At 53.8% G+C, this 18,509-nt stretch overlaps 2 protein-coding genes and 1 long non-coding RNA gene across 3 annotated transcripts in view; 1 reads left to right on the plus strand and 2 right to left on the minus strand.

Annotated features, from left to right (window-relative positions):
• The window catches only part of CIB4 (calcium and integrin binding family member 4), an 82,129-nt gene extending 77,725 nt beyond the window's left edge, over positions 1-4,404 (minus strand). Inside the window, exon 1 of the mRNA XM_081156705.1 lies at positions 3,966-4,404. The gene's annotated coding sequence lies outside the window, so the exon portion shown is untranslated. The remainder of the gene's footprint in view (positions 1-3,965) is intronic.
• Positions 3,912-18,509, plus strand: part of KCNK3 (potassium two pore domain channel subfamily K member 3) — a gene marked incomplete at both ends in the record, with an annotated part of 35,429 nt that continues 20,831 nt past the window's right edge. Inside the window, one exon of the mRNA XM_081156702.1 lies at positions 3,912-4,194. Coding sequence (XP_081012828.1) covers positions 3,912-4,194 — 283 coding nt within the window. The remainder of the gene's footprint in view (positions 4,195-18,509) is intronic.
• LOC308566436 overlaps positions 16,286-18,509 on the minus strand; it is a 30,923-nt gene continuing 28,699 nt past the window's right edge. Inside the window, exon 3 of the long non-coding RNA XR_014000154.1 lies at positions 16,286-17,977. This is a non-coding gene — a long non-coding RNA (uncharacterized lncRNA). The remainder of the gene's footprint in view (positions 17,978-18,509) is intronic.

Consider the following 18,509-nt stretch of genomic DNA (forward strand, 5'->3'; position numbering starts at 1 on the left):
TAAGAAGGGTCTCCACCCTGGAGAAAAGAATGAGACAGTGCAGAAGACAAATAGTAAAGCGCTGACTAATCTCCTACGTGGAAGAAATATCTAGTGAATTGAAGTTTAGACAGGGTGCCTTGGAAGAACAAAGGAGTCAGTGGTTTTGACTGATGGCAACTAGGGAATGCTTCATGGAGGAAGTGGCCTTTGAGTTGGGTCTTGAAGCCTGAATAGGAGTTCAACAGATAGAAAATGGAGGAGCCAGGATCCCAGCTTATGGGAGCCAGGAGAGCCAGGCTGTGCCTGGAGCTTAGAGAGGAATGGAGGGAAAGATAAAGCTGGAAAATAACATATTAATCACAATATGCAACTAATGATAATTATATTCTGTCTCATTTATCCTAATCTGATCGTGTCCTTTCCCTCAGAACTAAAGTCTTAAAAGCAGTGGATAGAAACCTCTTTTCCCCTGATTCTTGGAAAAACAAGGGAGGCAGAAGCAGGCCAGGAAGGTCATGAGATGTTATAAACAGGGAGCATAGACACATCCTGGTCCAATCCACTCCATTCCTGGGTGTGCAAACCAAGGCCCAGGAAGAGAGAGTGGCTGGTGCCAAGTCTCACAGCAAATAAATGGCAGAGACAGCACCCCAGCCCAGGCCTCCCAACTCTTCACCCTGTGTTCTCTCTACTGCACAGGATTTTGGAAAATCATCACACAGAAGGCTGACCAGTATCATGATTTGAAAGATGTAAAAAAAAAATTTTTTTTAAATCTTTCTCTAATTGGCCCAAAGCTTCCTCCACTGAAATCACCAATGGATTGAAAAGAATAGAAAAACATGGAGAAGCCAAGGCTGAACAGCCTTTCTCATGTGTAACAGACAAGATTGACAGAGGTGCTTTCTGACACTTGACCCTGGGCAGAGGGTGGGGCATGCCCGCCAGGTGCAGGCAGGTCCTAGGAATCCCTAGGAGGGAAGGGTGTGCAATAGGCTGTGAGGTCTTTGGCACAATCCCACCAAGGTCAAGGGTGGGCTGATGGGGCTCTTGCCTAAAGGTCCCAGGGGCTCCTTGGAAGCCTAGACAGGCACAAGCTTGAATCTTCCCACCAGTCTCACCTCAAGAGAAAAGAGGGAGGAGAGGCAGGAGAAGAAGACCTAGGCTGCCCCCCTGGGCTCCAGGGGCACTGTGAATATGCTGTGGTCCCCCCACTGGCAGATGTCCTGGTCCCATACATAATGGAGGCTCCAGAAAGACCCCAACTATGGGGCAGAAACCCTCCCCCCCTCACTGTGTGACCTTGGGCAACCCCCTTTCTATGCTCCATGCCTCAGTTTCCTCATCTGTAACATGAGAGAGTCGGGCCGGACAATCTCTAAAGGGTCTTCCAGTTCTGAAGTGCTGTGAGAACAAGCTTCATCATAATGAATAATAAATGTCCTTCCCCTACAGACAGCTTTTTCCCTTTTCTAAAGCTCTTACACTCATAATATCACCTTTCATCTGCACAGCAGTCTGGCCTGGCAGCCAGAAGCAAGCCGATCCTCAACACATAGCCTTTCACCCTAAAAACCTGGTCTAGCAAACCACTGCTCATCTAGACCAGCTTTGGGGGAACTGACTTCTGGGGAGGTGGCCATGAACATAGAACCCAACTTTACCCCTACCCCTGGGAGCCAAGAAAGGTGTGCCCCCCCCCCCCCCCAGAAAGCCAGAAGATGCCAAGGAGGAAGCCTGCAGCAGGCTGGGTTCATGTCCAAAGGGGCAGGGCCAGAAAGTTTGCGTCTTCCAAGAATCAAAGCTTCTGGGGAGAAGGGGAAGCCAGTGGGATGGGGAGAGGTAAGGTGCCACAAATCAGGGCCCTCCCATCAGGCTCTGGTCAGAGACTTGAGTCTAGGGGGAAAGAAGATGTTATAGAGCCCCATATTGTCTGATTTGCATACATGTGGTCTCCTTTGATCCCTCACAACAATCTTTTCAAGAGCTCGCATAATTATCTATCCTACTTACAGATTTTTAAAAATTGAGGCTCGAGGAGTCATGATGGAGAAGAGCATGGGATCAGGAGGCAGATTAACGTCTCTTCCCAGCTGAATGGTCTTGGGTGATTCCCCGCACTGCTTTAGCCTCAGTTTTCCCATCTATAAAATGGATATAACCATTCCTACCTTTCAGGATTGTGGTAAGGACCAGAGATAATGAATGTAATAACACGCCTAGCAGACACACAGCAGATGCTTGACACATGCTTGCTGAAGGAATGGCTGAAGGGAAGAATGGGTTGGTGGCACTCCTGGGAGAAGCAGTGTCGTGTCCAATAGTAACAGGCCAGCCCAGGCTGTGGGCTGATAGTGTTCTCGCTCTGACTAGCTGCCTCCTAAGCCTACCCTCAGTCAGGGGCCCTGGAGCCTCTTTCATGTCTCTCTTTGTGGTCCATGCCAGGGTCCCATGAAAGACTTTTTGACCCTCCTTGGCAGTGGGATTTGCATTCCAGTCATTCTGCTCACTCAGCCCATCCAAGTGTGGAGTTGTTTGGAGTAAGCAAGGCCTGTGGGATCATCTGCATGGCACCTCATCCAAGAGATAAGGGAGTGAGACTCAGAGGGACGGTGACACCTGGCCTGAGGTACCACAGTCCGCCCCTCCTCACCATCACTGCCACCATGTTGACAAATGAAGAAATTGAGACATAGGGAGGACTCCCAGTTCCTCCAGTCTGTCAGTAAGCCTCCAGATCTGGGTCCCACCTGCCCTAGTTCATGGAGATCTCACTTCTGCAGGAATGTCCCATGTGGTGTCCAGCATTGTCTCTGGCAGTGCAAGCCCAACCGGGACTGCTGGTGCAGGGCAGGGGCCACAGATAATGTCAAGGCAGCCTGACAGCCCCTGGGGAGCAGAGCAAAAGCCCCTGGGACTGGGTGCTCCTGGCCTAGACTACCAGCCTGTGTTTTCTCAGCCAATTCCCAGAGCCATGCTGACCTGGAAAGCGAGACTTCGTACGAGAGCAGGGTTTTCCTTGCGTGTTAGCCCACGAGTGCCCAGGTCCACAGCTGTGCTCTCCTGTTTCTAAGACAGCCAGCAGCCTGGTGCAGAGCAGGGGCCGTGGCCTGGGGGGAGGGACAGCTTGGCTGAGTCCCAGTGCTGCCACTAACTCACTGTGTGCCTTTGCATGTGACATGACCTCTCTGTGCCTCAGTTTCCCCACCCACATGTGAAAGGTCAGAACAGCAAGGCCCAGGGGCCCTTCCAGCCACAGCATCTGTGATTTCTCCGGAGGGATGGGAGTGGGTGGGGGCTCACTCTGCCTTTCCTCCCGCCTTCCCTGCTTTTCTGTTTCTGTGTCATCACTTTATCTCCAGCTATCCAGGTCTCCCTGTCGTCGTGTGCCGCTCTCCGCCTCTCCGGTGCAGTATTTCTCTGTCTGGCTCTGTTTTGTGCTCCGAGTCCACCTCTGGTTTTATCGCCTTGCCTGTCACACCCCCTCCGCCTCTTTCTCTCCCTCTGTAGTTGCACGCGTCCCTCTGTCTAGTTATCTCTCTCCGGGTCCCTCGTCCTGGCCGCTCTCTCGGCTCTCCGCTCGCTCCCCGCCCCCTCCCCGCCGCCCCCCTCCTCCCTCCTCCCTCCCTCCCTCCGCGCGTCTCCCCAGTCCTTATTTGGCTGGGCGGGAGGGCTGGCGGGAGGAGGCGGCCCGCGGGCGGGGGGCGGAGGGCGGGAGCGGGCCGCGGAGGAGGGAGGTGGGTGGTGCTGAAGGGACAGCTCCGCGGCGGCGCTGGCGGCGGCGGCCCCGGGGCGCGGAGCGGGTGCCCGGCGCGGGGAGCGGCGAGCGCAGCCATGCCCCAGGCCGCCTCCGGGGCAGCAGCAGTGGCGGCCGAGGCCGGGGCGCGGGCCGGGGGCGCCGGGGGGCCGGCGGCGGCCCGGGCGGGACGATGAAGCGGCAGAATGTGCGCACGTTGGCGCTCATCGTGTGCACCTTCACCTACCTGCTGGTGGGCGCCGCGGTCTTCGACGCGCTCGAGTCGGAGCCCGAGTTGATCGAGCGGCGGCGGCTGGAGCTGCGGCAGCAGGAGCTGCGGGCGCGCTACAACCTCAGCCAGGGCGGCTACGAGGAGCTCGAGCGCGTCGTGCTGCGCCTCAAGCCGCACAAGGCCGGCGTGCAGTGGCGCTTCGCCGGCTCCTTCTACTTCGCCATCACCGTCATCACCACCATCGGTAACTACTCTCGGGGCAGGGGGCGGGGACCCTGGGGCTGGTGGTCCGGAGCCCCCTGGGGAGGGGGCTTCCCCCCGAGAGGGTCTAGGCGCCGAACCCAGTGCTCCCAGAAACCCGAGTTCAGCCTGGCGTGTCTGCTCCCCGAGGACGGGACTCGGGGGAGGTGTCGATCCCTGGCTCCGGACCTGACTCTCCAGCCCGGCCAGCCCCAACTTGTCCCTGCCAGGCTGCGCGGGGGCCCCGGGGGACTCTGAAGTGTGTGAGAGGGGCAGGAACGACCGGCGGAGGCCGGGGAGGAGGGGTGTGGCCCGGCCAGGCCGCGGAGCCGGGCGCCGAGGGTGAGCCGCTGGGAGCGCGCGACTCCTCCGTGTCCCTGCAGATGGGCTTCCGCACCCGGTCCGGGCTGGGGCTCCAAGGACACGTGTGGATGCAGGTACTCGGGACTCCCGGCACTCGGAGCCACTCTGGGTTCTTCCGACGCCCTGTAACGGGGCTGTGAGTGCCTCTTAGTGTGTGTGTGTGTCCAGTTCCGACAGTTTGGGCACCACCAGCCGGTGCCTTTAATTTTGTTAGGGTAGCAGAGCTGGTTCTGGAAGCCAAATCCAGTTCTCCGCTGTCCCAGGAAAACAGGCACCTCGCAGGAATGGCCCATTCTCTTCCCCAAGCCAAGGCCCGCCGAGGCATAGGAAGCCACACACACACCTAGACTCTCACAACACAGGCACAGGCGCACACACACATACACACACATAAGCACACTCCGGGCACACACAGGCACACACACGGCACACAAGCAGATGTCCAGGAAAGAAATCTCCAGTGAGGCCCTTGGTATGCTGTTCAACATGTCCAGACAGGAGTAAACACCTTCCCCACACCCAAGACTATGAATCCAGCCCAGCTCCATCATTTCTCCTGTGTATGACCTTGGGCAAGTCCTTTCCCCTGCCTGGGTCTCAGGCTCACCTCTAGACAACAAGAGGTTGGCTGAAGTGATCTCAAGGGCTCCTCCCAGTCCTGATGTGCTCCCAACCCACTTTCCCCAAAGCCCACTGGGATGCCACCAGAAGCTGTTTTCTCCATCTTTCCCATTCCCTCTCCTCTCCCTGGTCCCCTCCTTGCCTTGGCTAAACTCCCAGGGGCTCCTTGCCACTTGGCATAGCTCATGACAAGATGGCAGTGTTTTCCTGGGAGTCAACAGGAGTCCAGAGGGTAAAAGGCAGGACTCGACACTGTCCCTGCAGTCTCTCCACTGCAAGACTCTGTGCTGAGGCTCCACGTCTCTCTGGGGACCACAGGGAGCTATGCTGTGTAGTTTCTGGATTCCTCTCTTAGAAGAGGAAAAAAGGGGCCACAAGTGGATGTGGCCCAAGTGGGAGCACCTCTGGGTTCGGCTGCCCCTGTGAGTTTAGAGAAGGGTGAGCGGGCCTGCCCAAAGATCAAGCAGCCTGCTTTCCTGGGAAGGACCAAACCAGGGGTGTCTTCCCCTCTCCCACCGCCCTGCCACCTGCCAGGGTTTTGGGAGCACTGAACATTCGCTCTCCCTCTTCCCACACATCATGTCCTTGGTTATCTGTCCCCTTTCTTTCTCAGTCCCACTGTACCCACCTGCCCAGCTCCCCAGTAACCTCCCAACTGACCTCCTCGCCTCCAGTCTTACTCCCCATGGGGCAAGTTCCCCTGAATGATGCTGCCAGAAAGAATCTCCCCAAAGCACAGCTCTGACCATACCAGTCCGCTGCTCAGAAGCCCTCAGTGGTTCCCTTACTCGTGGAATCTGTTCTGTGCTCTTTATCTCAGATTTTAAGGACCTTTACACTTGGCTCCAATCTCTATGTCCAACTTCATTTCTCACTTCTTACTGACATGATCCCTCAGCTGCAGCCAGCCTGTTCCCTAAGAACACCTTAAGTGTGCCTGTCTGGCACGCCTTTTTCTCTGTCTTCTATTTATCTTGTCCAAGCTGACCTTCCACGTCCAGTTCAAACCCCATTTCCTCCGTAAAGTCTCTAAGAACATCCCAAGCCACTGCTCTGAAAAGCTGCAGGATTTATTGTCTGGGTGACCTGCGTGACACTGGAGGCTCTTTTGCATGGTTATTTAAATTGTAGGGGATGTGTTTTGTCTCTTTAACCACACTGTAATTAACATTCATGTGGGCAGGGCCCTGCGGTCCCCCATCTCTGTGCTCCCCATGCTGGCACAGTACCCAGAGACACACATGAGCACACAGAAGGCTGTTGATGGGTTTAAGGTGTGCAGAAATGCAAGGACAGTCTTTTCCCTCCATCCCTGCCGTTTCCCAAAGTGCTTGTAGTCCTCACCAAGAGAGAAGCTAAAGGCTGGAAGTAGAGACAGATCGGGTGCGGTTCTGGTGATTATTTATTTATAAAGTGCTGGGCGAGAGGACAGACAGCATCAAAGCACCACCCTAGGCCTGTGGGGGCCCCCGACTGGCACTGCCCACTCCCTGCCTCAGCCAACCATCCCTCTCTGTCACCTTTCACTCTGGCTATGCCACCTGGCTGGAGGCTGCCCACAGGAGCTCTACTCTAAGAAAAACCTTCCTGGGCTGTGATCAGATGGCTGGAAGGGGCCTTATAGTTAGACTGACCCAAAACCCAAAGGCAGCAGCCTCTGTCCACTTGACCCTTTTGGGGACTCAAGTGTGTCTCCTGAGGCACAGCAATCCCATTGGGACAGAATAATGACAGAACCTCCCATTCATTCGGTACCTTAATGGTCATAATGCCCTTTCATCCAATGTCTTGAGTCCCAGCCTTCACAGCTCAGGGAAGTTTCAGGGCAGGTATCGTTGGCTCCATTGCACAGATGAAGGCAGGGAGGCTCAGGGAAGGGAAAAGACTCCCCTACCCCCCCCCCCCTGCCAAAGTAATGCAGCTGAGCAGGGAGTTAGAGCAAGAAGCTGGGTCTTCTGACTCCAAGTCTAGTGCTCTTTCCCCTGCTGGTCTCTTTGCTGCTTCCTCTGCCTCCATATGCTGTGAAGCCCAGAGCCAGCCAGGATTGGCATGGCCAAGACGTGCTCAGTGATGCCAGCTTGCAGGACACCCACCACGGGCAGCCCTGATTGGTTGAGGGTCAGCAGGGTCAGCGTTAGTCATTTACCTGGTTAGTCACAGCCTCTGCTGGCTGCAAGGATTTCTCAGCTCCCTCATCTCTGGCCTCCCAGCCAGGAAACTCTTCCCTTCTTGGGCCTTAAGTTCATCAAATGCAAACAGAAACTCTTTTCTGGGAAGCTTAACCTCTCTAGCTGTTGAGTCATTAAACTCCTCCGGGGCCCCAGCCCCATCTATTCATAGCCCAGAGGCTGTCAGAGCAGGAAGGGGCCTTGAGATCAGCTAGTTCCACCTCTCACAGAGAGGTGATGGGAGTCACACAGCCAGAGGGTAGCGAAACCTGCCTCCCATGCCCCTACTCCTTTCACTTGCTCAGGATGCCTCTTTATTTATTATTATTATTAACAGCAACAATAATAGTAGCCACCATTTAATACCTACTCTTTGGCAGGCTCTATCTGAAACTTCATTTCTATCTCCTCAATTCATTCCCTTGTCGACCCTTCAGGATGGGCATTATTACTTACATTTGTCAGTGGAGGAACTGAAAGCTGTGTGTAAATGACTCACCCATGGCCTTGTGACGGGGAAGGAGGCACCTGCGCAGATTCAACTCAGCCTCCCTCCCATGCCCTGGATATTTTGCCGGTTCTTTCTCCACTTAAAGAACTCAGCCCAGACCCTTGTATCTCCAGGGCACCGAGTAGCCAGTTTATCTTTCCCCTAACAAAGCTCTCTCCAGCCTTCCGCCTCCCCGCACCCTGACCCCTGACCAACTCAGACCACGTGCCAGAGCTGTGCCCAGCACCAGGCCTACCTGAGACTGCCACAGGCTCACAGGTGCCCATTCTCCCACTGCAGGTCCCCAGAATCCTCGTGGCTCTAAGGCAACAAGAGACCAGGTGACTGATTAGCTGAGGGGCTGGAGCAGAAAAGCTTCTGTTCTGCTCTTTCCCCAGCTTCCAGCCTGGTCCCAGCTGAGCACAGGTTCCCATTCCCTGCCTTAGGCCTGGGGACACTTAGGCTATGAGTTCAAGCCGGCCGCTCATGAAGGAACCTGTACTTGTTCCATCTTTCCAAGAAGGAAGAAAGTACAGAAGTGACCTGCCATCCCCAAATCCCAGAGCCCTCAAATAGAAGAGTGAAAGGAAACATTACCCATCATCCAGACACCCAGAGAGGTGAGCACTTGCCCAGTCAGACAGCAAGTTCAAGGTACAGCCCTGATTAGGACCTGAACTTTTGGGCACCCAGACTGGCGTTCTCTCCGTCACCCCAGCCTGTTCCCCTCACAACCCACCATCTCTCTTAGCACTGGGGCCCCGGCTGTTTATCACTCCACTGTTCCCAGTCCCCTCTTGACTTCCCAGGGGGGTGGAAGGGCAGCCCAGCCTGGAACAGTCCCACTGCCCACTCTCAGTCGGCATTTCCTTCCTCTCTGCCCACAGGCCACTCCTCTGCTTCAACCACACAAGCCTTTGCCGAGGGTGGTGTAGGAACGCGGGTAGTGGCTCAAAAGCCAGAGCGCCTGGGCTCATCTCTCAACTTTCCTCTCCACTAATTCCTCCCACCCGCGCCACCAACTGTACGATCTTGAACAAATTACTTAGTCTCTCTGAGCTTGTTTTGTCATTTCCAAAATGAGAGGATAATATCTGCCTCCCAGGATCAAATGGGATAATATAAAGAAAGTGCCTGGTACAGAGCAGGCACTTAATAAACAGTATCTGCAACTATTAGTGTTATTAATACTACTGTCCGTGTATTATTACTTCCCCCACAGAAGGGAACTGCTCTTTCCCAAGGATACACATGACCACAGCTACCTCTGCTCCTTGCTAGCAGGTGGGGACAGTGGGGTTGAAAATCAGAGGCTGCTACTTGCTTCCCTTTGCCTTCCTAATCCCATTCCCCATCTCAGGTTTCCAAGATCATCACCTATGCCTGGAGTCTGCCTGCCATCCAGACTCTGGGGCAATACTCCCTCATCCGAGCAGGCAGACCCTGCAGAAAACCTACCAGAGAGTGAGGTGCACAGAGGTAGGAGAACCTACCCTGCAGTGGAGCAAGGAGGCAAAAGTTCCAGTTCCACTTAGCACAGTTGCTGGTCCCCTGTGACCATCAGTTTCCTCATCTACAAAATGGGTGTATTTGACCAGAGGTCTTTCTGCCGGCCATGCCTCCTGCCTACATGTCCAGTTCCCACATATCACGATTGGGGGCTGGAGACATGGAGGGAGTGGGGTGAGAATCGGACAGAAATAGTAGACACATGCCTGGCCACAGTGGAGACAGGACAAACACAATAAGTATTCTCAAAGAAAACATAAACAAGCACAGATGAATGTCATGAAAATCACCACTATAAACAGCTTTCAGCTGGCAGCACAAACAGTGAATCTGTGAGTTGATTTTGTAGTTAAAAAATATATAAAAATGATTTTCCTGCAGTCAGCCCGCAGGAAGGGAAGAGACCCGGCTCTGACTGAGACCATTATCAGTTTGGGCAAACCTCAGCTGAGACCCAGGATGAGCGCTCCCTCTCCCCTGGACCGATGATGCCATCTCAGCCTCGGACGCAGGGGAGTGCCGTGTGCCTCTCACACATCAGGCACTGTCCGAGGCCCTCTTGCCACCTGCATCCCCACAACCGCTCTGGGAGGGCCAGCGTTGTCATCTTGTTACAGCCAGGAAAGGGAAGCTCTGAGAGGTTCAGAAATTGGCCCAGGGCCCTACAAATATAAAATGATAGCACCAGGCCTTACACCCAAGACCGTAGGGAGTATCTTTTCACAGAGCCCTGCAGCCCCCTAGCTCCCATAGAGCCTCTGCCATCCCTTCTATACAAACATCACAAATAGTGAAAATGGGTACCAGGGTCCATACAGGACACTCAAGCCGTGGCCTCAGGTTCCGGATCGATTGCCCTCGGAGCTATGGATAAAGCACGTAGCCCAAAGAGAAATCAGAATTTTAGCTCCAGTCCTACCATTTTATAGCATGGAAACTATAGTTCAGATTGGAAAGGGGACTTGCTAAAGGCCACACTTGCCGTTGTCCTCAGAGCTGGCATTGGAGCCCTGTTCACTAACACCTCACTCCGCACTCTGGGGTCCCCTGCGGACTCTTAGAAAAGAGAGCAAGCTGCCAACCAGCCTCTTCTGCTGGCCCTGGGCCTCCTCCTGATTCTTCCATTAGCCTCTGGTTCTCAGACAGTCACCTGACAAATGCCTCTTGTGGTCATTGAGAGGGCAGTCAACAGCCAAGCTTACGCTACCACCTCTGTCTGTCCACACTCGCTCGTAGTCCAGAAACTGCCCATGCTCAGGCAGCTTTCCAGTGGCCCCTGGAGACCTGTTCCTCACCTGGAACCTCCCCACCCCAACGACTGCTGCAAGTCACATTTTCACTTGCCCATCCGCTGCCTAGAGCAAACAGCCCCAGTCCTCCTGGTCCTGTGGCCTCCTGGGATCCCTGCCAAGCTGAGGCTAGTGACATCCCTGCTTCCTCCAGTGACACCCAAGGACCTCATTGTGAAGGGGGCACCGGTTGCTATGAATACACCACAGGAGCCCAGCCTAGGAGCTAGAAACAGGGTCTTTCTCTCCTGAGAGGCCTTAGACAAATTATCCTCTTTCTCTCTCCTTCCCCCATTTCCCCCCCCTTCTGCCCCTATACTCACGGGAGGAACAAATACTTCCCTATTGTGCCGCTGTCTTCCCATGTGTGTAGAGAAGCTGTTCCACAGGGGAACTGATGTGGGTTAGCTCAGCAATGCACAATTTTCTATGTTAATGTTTCCCAAATGGTCAGATCCAGAGAATGACCTGGTTGATCTTGTTTAAATGCAGATTCTGAATCAGTAGGTCTGGGGTGGGGCCTGAGACTCTGAATTTCTAACAAGGCCCCAAGGGACCTAATGCTATTGATCCATGGTCCACACTTCTAGTAGCAAGGATCTAAATAATCTGGAGACCTGACTCCTGAAAATAGACATATGAACTGTGGTTTTAAGCACAAGAAGATTTAGAACTGGGAAGATCCTTAGCAATCTGGTCTTGGAATGTTAGAGCCAATGGCCTCAGAGCCAATGGACTTTTCTCTGAGGTTTAGAGCAGGGCTGTGACTTGCCCCATGGGAGCCAGCCATGGAGCCTGGGTGGCGCCACGTGCTATACGGTCACTGTGGGTGAGAGAAAGGGAAGTGGAAAGGGAGGGTGGAAAGGGAGAGGAATGGAAAAGGGCTTGTCCCATAGGGAAGCCTGCGAACAAGAATCCACTGGTCTTCAGTTGACTTCCCTTCCTCCCATGTCTGCCAGGGAATTTCCTTTGGGCATCTAACCAAAGTCCCAGGGGCAGTACGGCCTCCAGCCCCCATTAGAAGAAAAGGCTCAGCCTCATTTCTTCTTTCATGGCCTGGGATTCAGACAGCAAAGGCCCACAGAAGTCGCCAGGCCCTATGGCTACCAGATACACTCACTCTGTTGCTAGCTACAGTGTGTAATGCAGGTAGCAGGACAAGGCCTACTCTTTTCTAGAACTGTCAGGCCACATGTGTTTTCACATTTTAAGAGGGACATCAACAACCTGGGGAACATTCAGAGGAGGGGAACAGCATGTCAAATGAAGGACACTTGGTGGAGGCAGGACTGCAGAGCATGAGTACTGCCTTCAAATATCTGCTGGGCTATTGAAAGGTAGAAGAATCAACCTTGGGCTGATTTGGCACACGTGTTTGAACCAGCACCAGTGGATAGAGTCCATAGAAAGAATTAAGCCCGATATAATTAAGAACTTGTTAGAGTTGAGCTTAACCAAAGGTGAATTGTACTGCCTTGAGAGGTGGTGAGCTCCCCACCAGAGGAAGCATACAGAAGACACTGGAGAGGCATGCCGCAGAGGTCACCTGTATCAGTTAGGGTTCAACCAGAGAAGTAGAACCAGTAGGAGATATATGTCATGAGATGTATTATAAGGAACTGGCTTTTGTGATAATAGTGGCTGACTAGGCAAGTTCCAAATCCATAGAGCAGGCCATCAGGAAGGACAGGCTGGAATTCCTTCCAGCATGGGCTAAGTTGCTGTCCACCAGCAGAATTTCTTCTTCAGGGAATCCTCCACTCAGCTGGGAAAGCCTTTCACCTGATTGAATCAGTTCCGCCCAAGTTATCTAAACTAATCTCCTTTACTTAAAGACAACTGATTATGGACTTTAATCACATCTACAAAATGCCTTCAAGCAACCTCTAGATTAGTGTTTGATTAAGCCTAGCCAAATTGACACATCAAAAAGATATCACATTGCCCATATTTCAGACTGGGGGCTGCAATAAATGTCTTTTAAGATTCTTCCCAATCCTGAGATGCTTTGATTTCTTAATCTTCAAGGGAGTATCCTGGAAAGTTAGAGCACCCAGAGTAGGACTCAAACGTGTCCTAGGGGCCCCCAGACCCTCTGGGTCACCTTCCAAATAGAGCTGAAGCTAGCCTTCATTTTAGTCAGTTTACCAAAAAGCATTGAGCTATCCTCAGTGCCAGGCACTATACCAAGAGAATAGAAAACTAAGACCCAGATCCTTCCCCAAGGAACCTCTGGTCCAGTAGGATCCTGACACCACAAACTGAATCCTAAAACATGCTAAATCCTAGCAGAATGACTAAAACAAGGATCGGAGAAGGCTTCCTGGAGCAGGGGCTGCTTCAGGTAGTCTTGAATGAAGAGCGAGGACTTCAGTAGGTGAAGATTGGCAGTGGGAGCTTTCCAGGATGAGGGAACAGCATGAGCCTGGCTGAGGGGCATGAGCATGCCCAAGAAAAAGTGGTTGTGAGCAGACCCTGGAGGGGGCTGAGTGCTAGACCCTGATGGATGACCTCGATTTGACAGGTGCTGGAGGAGGGAAGTGAAAGACTCCAACCTGTGTTTGGATCCACTTCTTGGATCCTGACCAGTGGGTGTCCCCATGACCCCAGTTGAACTAGTGGTTACCCTCATCAGCTCAGTTGAACTAGTGGGTGCCCCCATGACTCCAGCTGAACCAGAGGGTAATGACAACCTGAATCCTGATCACCTACCTTCACCTTCTCCTGGTCACTCAGCAGACCTCAGCCAGCCCCCAGGACATGCTTTCTGTCCCTCCCCCAGACACACTTCCTTTTCTGGGCCGTAGGTCCACTCTGGAGCCCAGACTGAAGCCAGTGAGAGATGATGCTCTGTGGATATTCTCTGCGTGGACAGCACCAGACCCCCACTCCCAGATCCCCTTCCTCTCTGCTCAAGGCCCCACGGCTTGGCGCGGACTCAGTGTCCCTTTTCAGGAATGTGCAGGGCCTCTCCTGACCACAGCTCCAATGCAGAAATAACCATCTCAGAAACATCCGGAGAGGCACATTCCAGCCTGCCGGCCACAGGATCATCTGGGGGGCTCTCTCCAGAGACCCAAATTGTCAGGCTCCAGTGGAGCTGCAGGAGAGTGACGCTAGGCTCTCAGACAGGAAGCGGCCTCTCCTCTGGGACGGGGCGAGTCTTCCTGGGGCCTTGGGAGCAGGCAGGGGGCAGGTGGTTCCAGGCAGAAGCAAATCTCAGATCGATGCAACAGAGGGATCTTCCCTGGGTGACTCCATCCACACCTTAGACCTGACATGAAGCAGCCATTCCCCAAGGAGCCTGCCTTGGTTTCCACAGCCATGAACCTAGGCTGCCATTCACTGGGAGGTTTCTCTGGGCTGAGCTCGTTACGTGTATTATCTCATTGAATCCTCACAGTCCCCAATGAGGGCAGTGCTATTATAATCCCCATGTTAGAGATGAGGACACTGAGGCTCAGAGACATTAAGAAATGCTCCTAAAGTCACACTGCTGGCAAGTGGCAGAGCAGGGCTTCATAGAGCACACACCGCACTTGGTTTACAAAGCACCTGGTCCCACAGGTTCTCTTCTGAGCCTCCCAGCAACCCAGAGGCGTAGGTACTGTTATTTTGCCAACAAAGACACTGGACTTGAGAACATGAGGTCACTTCCTGCGACCCAGAGCCAGTAACTGTGGGAGCGGGAGTCAAATCCAGACCTTCCAACCCTAAAACCAAGCTCTCCTCTGACGGCTGGAGGTGGGTCATACCCACCATATGTACAGATGCTAGTACATTTGAGAAGCACATGTCAGCCTATGTAGGCAAACAGTAGTGTCATGGGGCAGTCGTCACAAAGTGGCCTTAGTTCCGCGCATTTGTTAACACTGTCCTTCTGGACAGGAACCTGAAACTAGACGCTGGAACAGAGTGATGATTCTTTGGAGTGCTCACCGGTGCACTGGTGATGGGGTAAGGGGGGGTAAGGTGGCCCCTGTGTGTTGAGTAGGAAGTTTGTCCCAGGAGCCTCAGTTGTTTGGACCAGAGCCATGAGTGTCAGGGCCCAGCTCCCAAGAGTTAATTCATTAGACCTGCGCTAAGCCTAGGAGGGGGTAAGTTTTAAACACTTCCCAGGGGGAAGAATCCACACCCAGGCACAGGAGCGCAGAGAGCCTCTTCAGATCAGCATTCTGCGGTTGGGAGGTGGGCCCCTGGCGAGCCAACAGCTAGCATTTTCCTTCTGGGTTTCCTTGGTCTTTAAGAAGCATTCAAGGGGCAGTGGAGGAAGAATCTTTGGAGTTCACAAGCCAAAGCGCCTGGAGTGAGCCAGGTGGCAGAGACATCAGGAGTCAGTGGGTGGCCCCAGGAGAAGGTCAGTTTCCCCCACGCTCAGAGTAGAACAGGGACTGAGTCTCAGTGGGGGTCCTAGAGACAGGCTGGGTCTCCCCTTCATGGCTTTAGCTCTCAGCCTGCTCTCAAACAACCCCCAGGGAAGGACATCAGCCCAGGGGAGGCTCCTCAGCTGTGCGAGCATCACTCACCAGGGAACAAAGTGGGGGCTTTGGCCAGGCGGAGCCAGTGTCCCCCGACTTCAGCATGGCCCGCCTGGGGGATTTTCCACCATGAAGATTAGACAGAGTAAGACCCTCTAGGGCTGTTCATGATCCTTGGCCCACCTCCAGATGGGGCCAGAGAGAAAGGCACCTAGACCCAAACTCATTGGCAGCCTCCTTTCCTCTGGTGTCTCGCTCAACTCAACGCCCCAGAGTCCCAAGCACTCTCCTCTTCCCGGAGCACCAAAGAGGCCCGATGTCCCCTGCCTGCCCTCGGGATTGTCTAGTGGATTTACAGAGGCTGTTCATATTTTCTCAGACTTGTGACTGATAACTTAGTGCAGCTGACTGAGGGAAATGGGGGACACAGTGCCCTCCACTGTTTCTCTGCTCCTACTTGGTTGTAAGATCTACTTCAAGTCACATCTCACCCTGGGCTTATCCACAAAGAACTGGCTGGTGTGGTCAGAGCCCCTTGCAGCTTGAACAGCCTCTGTTGGACCTGCTCCTGGCCTCTCTTCTTCCAGACCCTCCCGAGAGGCACACTCCCCAGAACTACACTCTTGTCCCCATTTCACCCTATGCTGGCTGAGCCCTGGAGGGACTTCCTCTGTGTCCAATCCCAAGAATAGAGCTCTGTCCAGGACCTCCAAGTCACCCCCCTTCTGGAAAGAAAGCATTTCTGACTGTGGCCTAGGCCCGGTTATCAGCAGAGCAAGTCCACTGCCCCAACCCCTGGGACAGCTGGAATGCAGGAGCCTCCCACCCGGAAAGGGCGGCCGCTCATGCTGGCAGCTCCCACGGAAGCCCGTGGCTGGGGTATGGGAGGAAGCAGTGGGGCTGAGAGCAGGCTAACCCCAGCCAGCGCTTGGACAGGAGGTGGCCTAGAGAGAGGTAGCAGACAGTCTCATTTCCCAGACTGCCTCTGCACCTGAGCTGGCCCAGGGGGGACACACTGGTGGCCAGTCCTGCAACTCAAGCCCTAGGCTAACTCAGGCTTCCAAGGTCCTGGGAGCTAAGGTCTTGCTCATGGAACCTGTGACATCCCACCCAGACCAGTGACTTGGTAGACCTGTGAGGGGCCGGCGTTAGCTCACATGGGGCTTCACGATGGTTTGATATCTCACAAGGTTTATGGGACATTACACGATTACCCATTGCAGAGCATACACAGGCCAAGCAAAGGTCAGCATCTTCCTCAGCCTTTGGCTGAGTGGGGTCCGTTCAGTGTGCAGACACTGGCGTGCTCATGCAGAACAAGGGCTCAGCTTGGCAGTGGATGGCAATGCCTGGGGTCCTTCAGATTCCTTGGGAATCACTGATTCAGTCCAACCTTTCTCTCTTCTAGATGAGGAGACTGAGAACCAGGGTGAGGTACAGGGAGAGATGGGGTGCGGCCCACTCCAGCCACTGGCAGTTCAGTAACAGAGCCAGTCCTCAAACTCAGGCCTCCTGACTCTTTCAGGCACCCTCACAGTCATCCTTACATTCCCTGTGTTTTTCAGAGCATCTTCCACGTGTTGCGTACCATTCTAGGCGTCAGGGACTCATCCCCTGTCCTCATGGTGCCCACATTTCAGAGGAAGCAAATAGTCAAAAAACTAAATTATGTGACCACAAATAGAAACATCATCTCAATGGTAACAAGTGCCAGGAGTCAGTAAGCACGATGGGCAGTCCCGGAGACCCTTCCTGGGAGGGACCTGTGTAATGCAAAGATCAGAAAAGAACCTTCCAGTGGGGAACAGCAAATGCAGGTAGGCCAAAGTCTGGCGTGTTTGAGGAATAGGAGCAGAAAGAAGGGTGCGGATACAGCATACTGAGCAAAGAGGTGGAGACTGGGAAGGGCTGGATCTTGCAGGGTCCATGGATGCCCCAGTCAAGAGCTTGGATTTTATTCTAAGTGGGATGGAAGTCTCTGGAAGGCCTTAAGCAGGTTGTAGTGGGATATAATTTAAATTTTTACCAGATCCCCCTGCTGCTCTGTGGAGGTCAGATGGGTGTAGCATGAGAGGGAAGCTGGGAGACCCGCCAGGCTGCAGTTCAGTGACTTGAAAGAGAGGATGATGGAGGACTGGACCTGGTGGAGACTGGAGGTGGAGAGCAGAGGGGGCTGAGAGTGTGTTTCCGAGGCAGACTTGGCCCTACCTGCTGATGGATAGGAGTAATGTGTTGGAGAGGAGGGAGGGAGAGGGTGCTGGGAGTCAGGGAAAGAAGATTAGCAAGGTCTTTGGCCTGCAACTGGGTAGAGGGTAAGCATTTTCTGAGCTGGGAAATAAAACCTGGAGACTAACGGGTTTAGTAAAAAGATAAGATTCACGATTTCTGTTTTAGACACAGGTTAATTTTGAAATACTTATTACAAATCCATGAAGCAGTTAAGAAAGACAAGTCTGCAGCTCAGCTCACCAGAGAGGTCAAAGCTGAGATATAAATTTTGGAGTTATCAGATGGAAATAATATTTAAAGTGTGACTAAAGGAGATCAGCTGGGGAGAGGGGAGAGGAGAGCCAGGGCCAGCCCCTTCTCCTACACCAGGAGGCAGACACAGAAGGGGGCTGCCAGGAGACTGGAGGAAACCTGAGGAGTGTGGTGTCTGGAGGCCAGGAGGAGAGTCAGGAGAGGGAGCCATTCACTGCCAGCTGCTGCTGGGCAATCGGGTCAGATGACTGCAGAGAAACAACCAGTGAGTCTGGCAACACAGTGGCCGTTGGAGACACTGACCATGAAAACGGTGTAACATTCGACAGCTTGTTCCAGGAGCGTGGGGCGGTGAGAGGGGCAGGGGCGTCTTTTGTATTTGTCCAGCCTGAAGTAGAACAGAAGAGCCGGAGTCCAGGAAAGACAGGGCAGAGAAAGAGCAATATAGCAGCTCAGTTTCAGGCTTTTCACAAACGCCTCACACACCTCCTCCCGCGGAGGCCCACGAGGTAGTTACCATTATGTCCATTATGCAAATGAGGCCTACGGCCCAGCAAGGTTATGGGCTCAGGGCACCCAGCCAGGGACCTGAAGCCAGGCCTGTCCGTCATCGTCACCGAAGTCTCTGCTCATCCTGCAGCGGCCCCGCCTCCCAGCTGCCAGCTCTTCCCCCATCCCCACCCCACCCCCAAAGCACCCTTGTTCTTTGATCATTTCTGTCAGTTTCCAGCAGTCTTGGCCTCTGCCTCCCTCCTCCCAGAAAGCTCTGCTTTTTCTCTTTGATCCTGCACATCTGTCCTCAGCTGCATCCTAAGCTGGCCTTTGTGTCCCCTCCTCCCCCCTGGTCACTGCAAGATGTCCTCGCACCAAGGTGGGGGATCTGCAAGGGTTTTTGAGAGCCTTGGGTAGCCTGGGCCTGC

This window comes from Miniopterus schreibersii, assembly GCF_964146895.1.
Source record: "Miniopterus schreibersii genome assembly, chromosome: 13".
In the NCBI taxonomy this organism is placed as follows: Eukaryota; Metazoa; Chordata; class Mammalia; order Chiroptera; family Miniopteridae; genus Miniopterus; species Miniopterus schreibersii.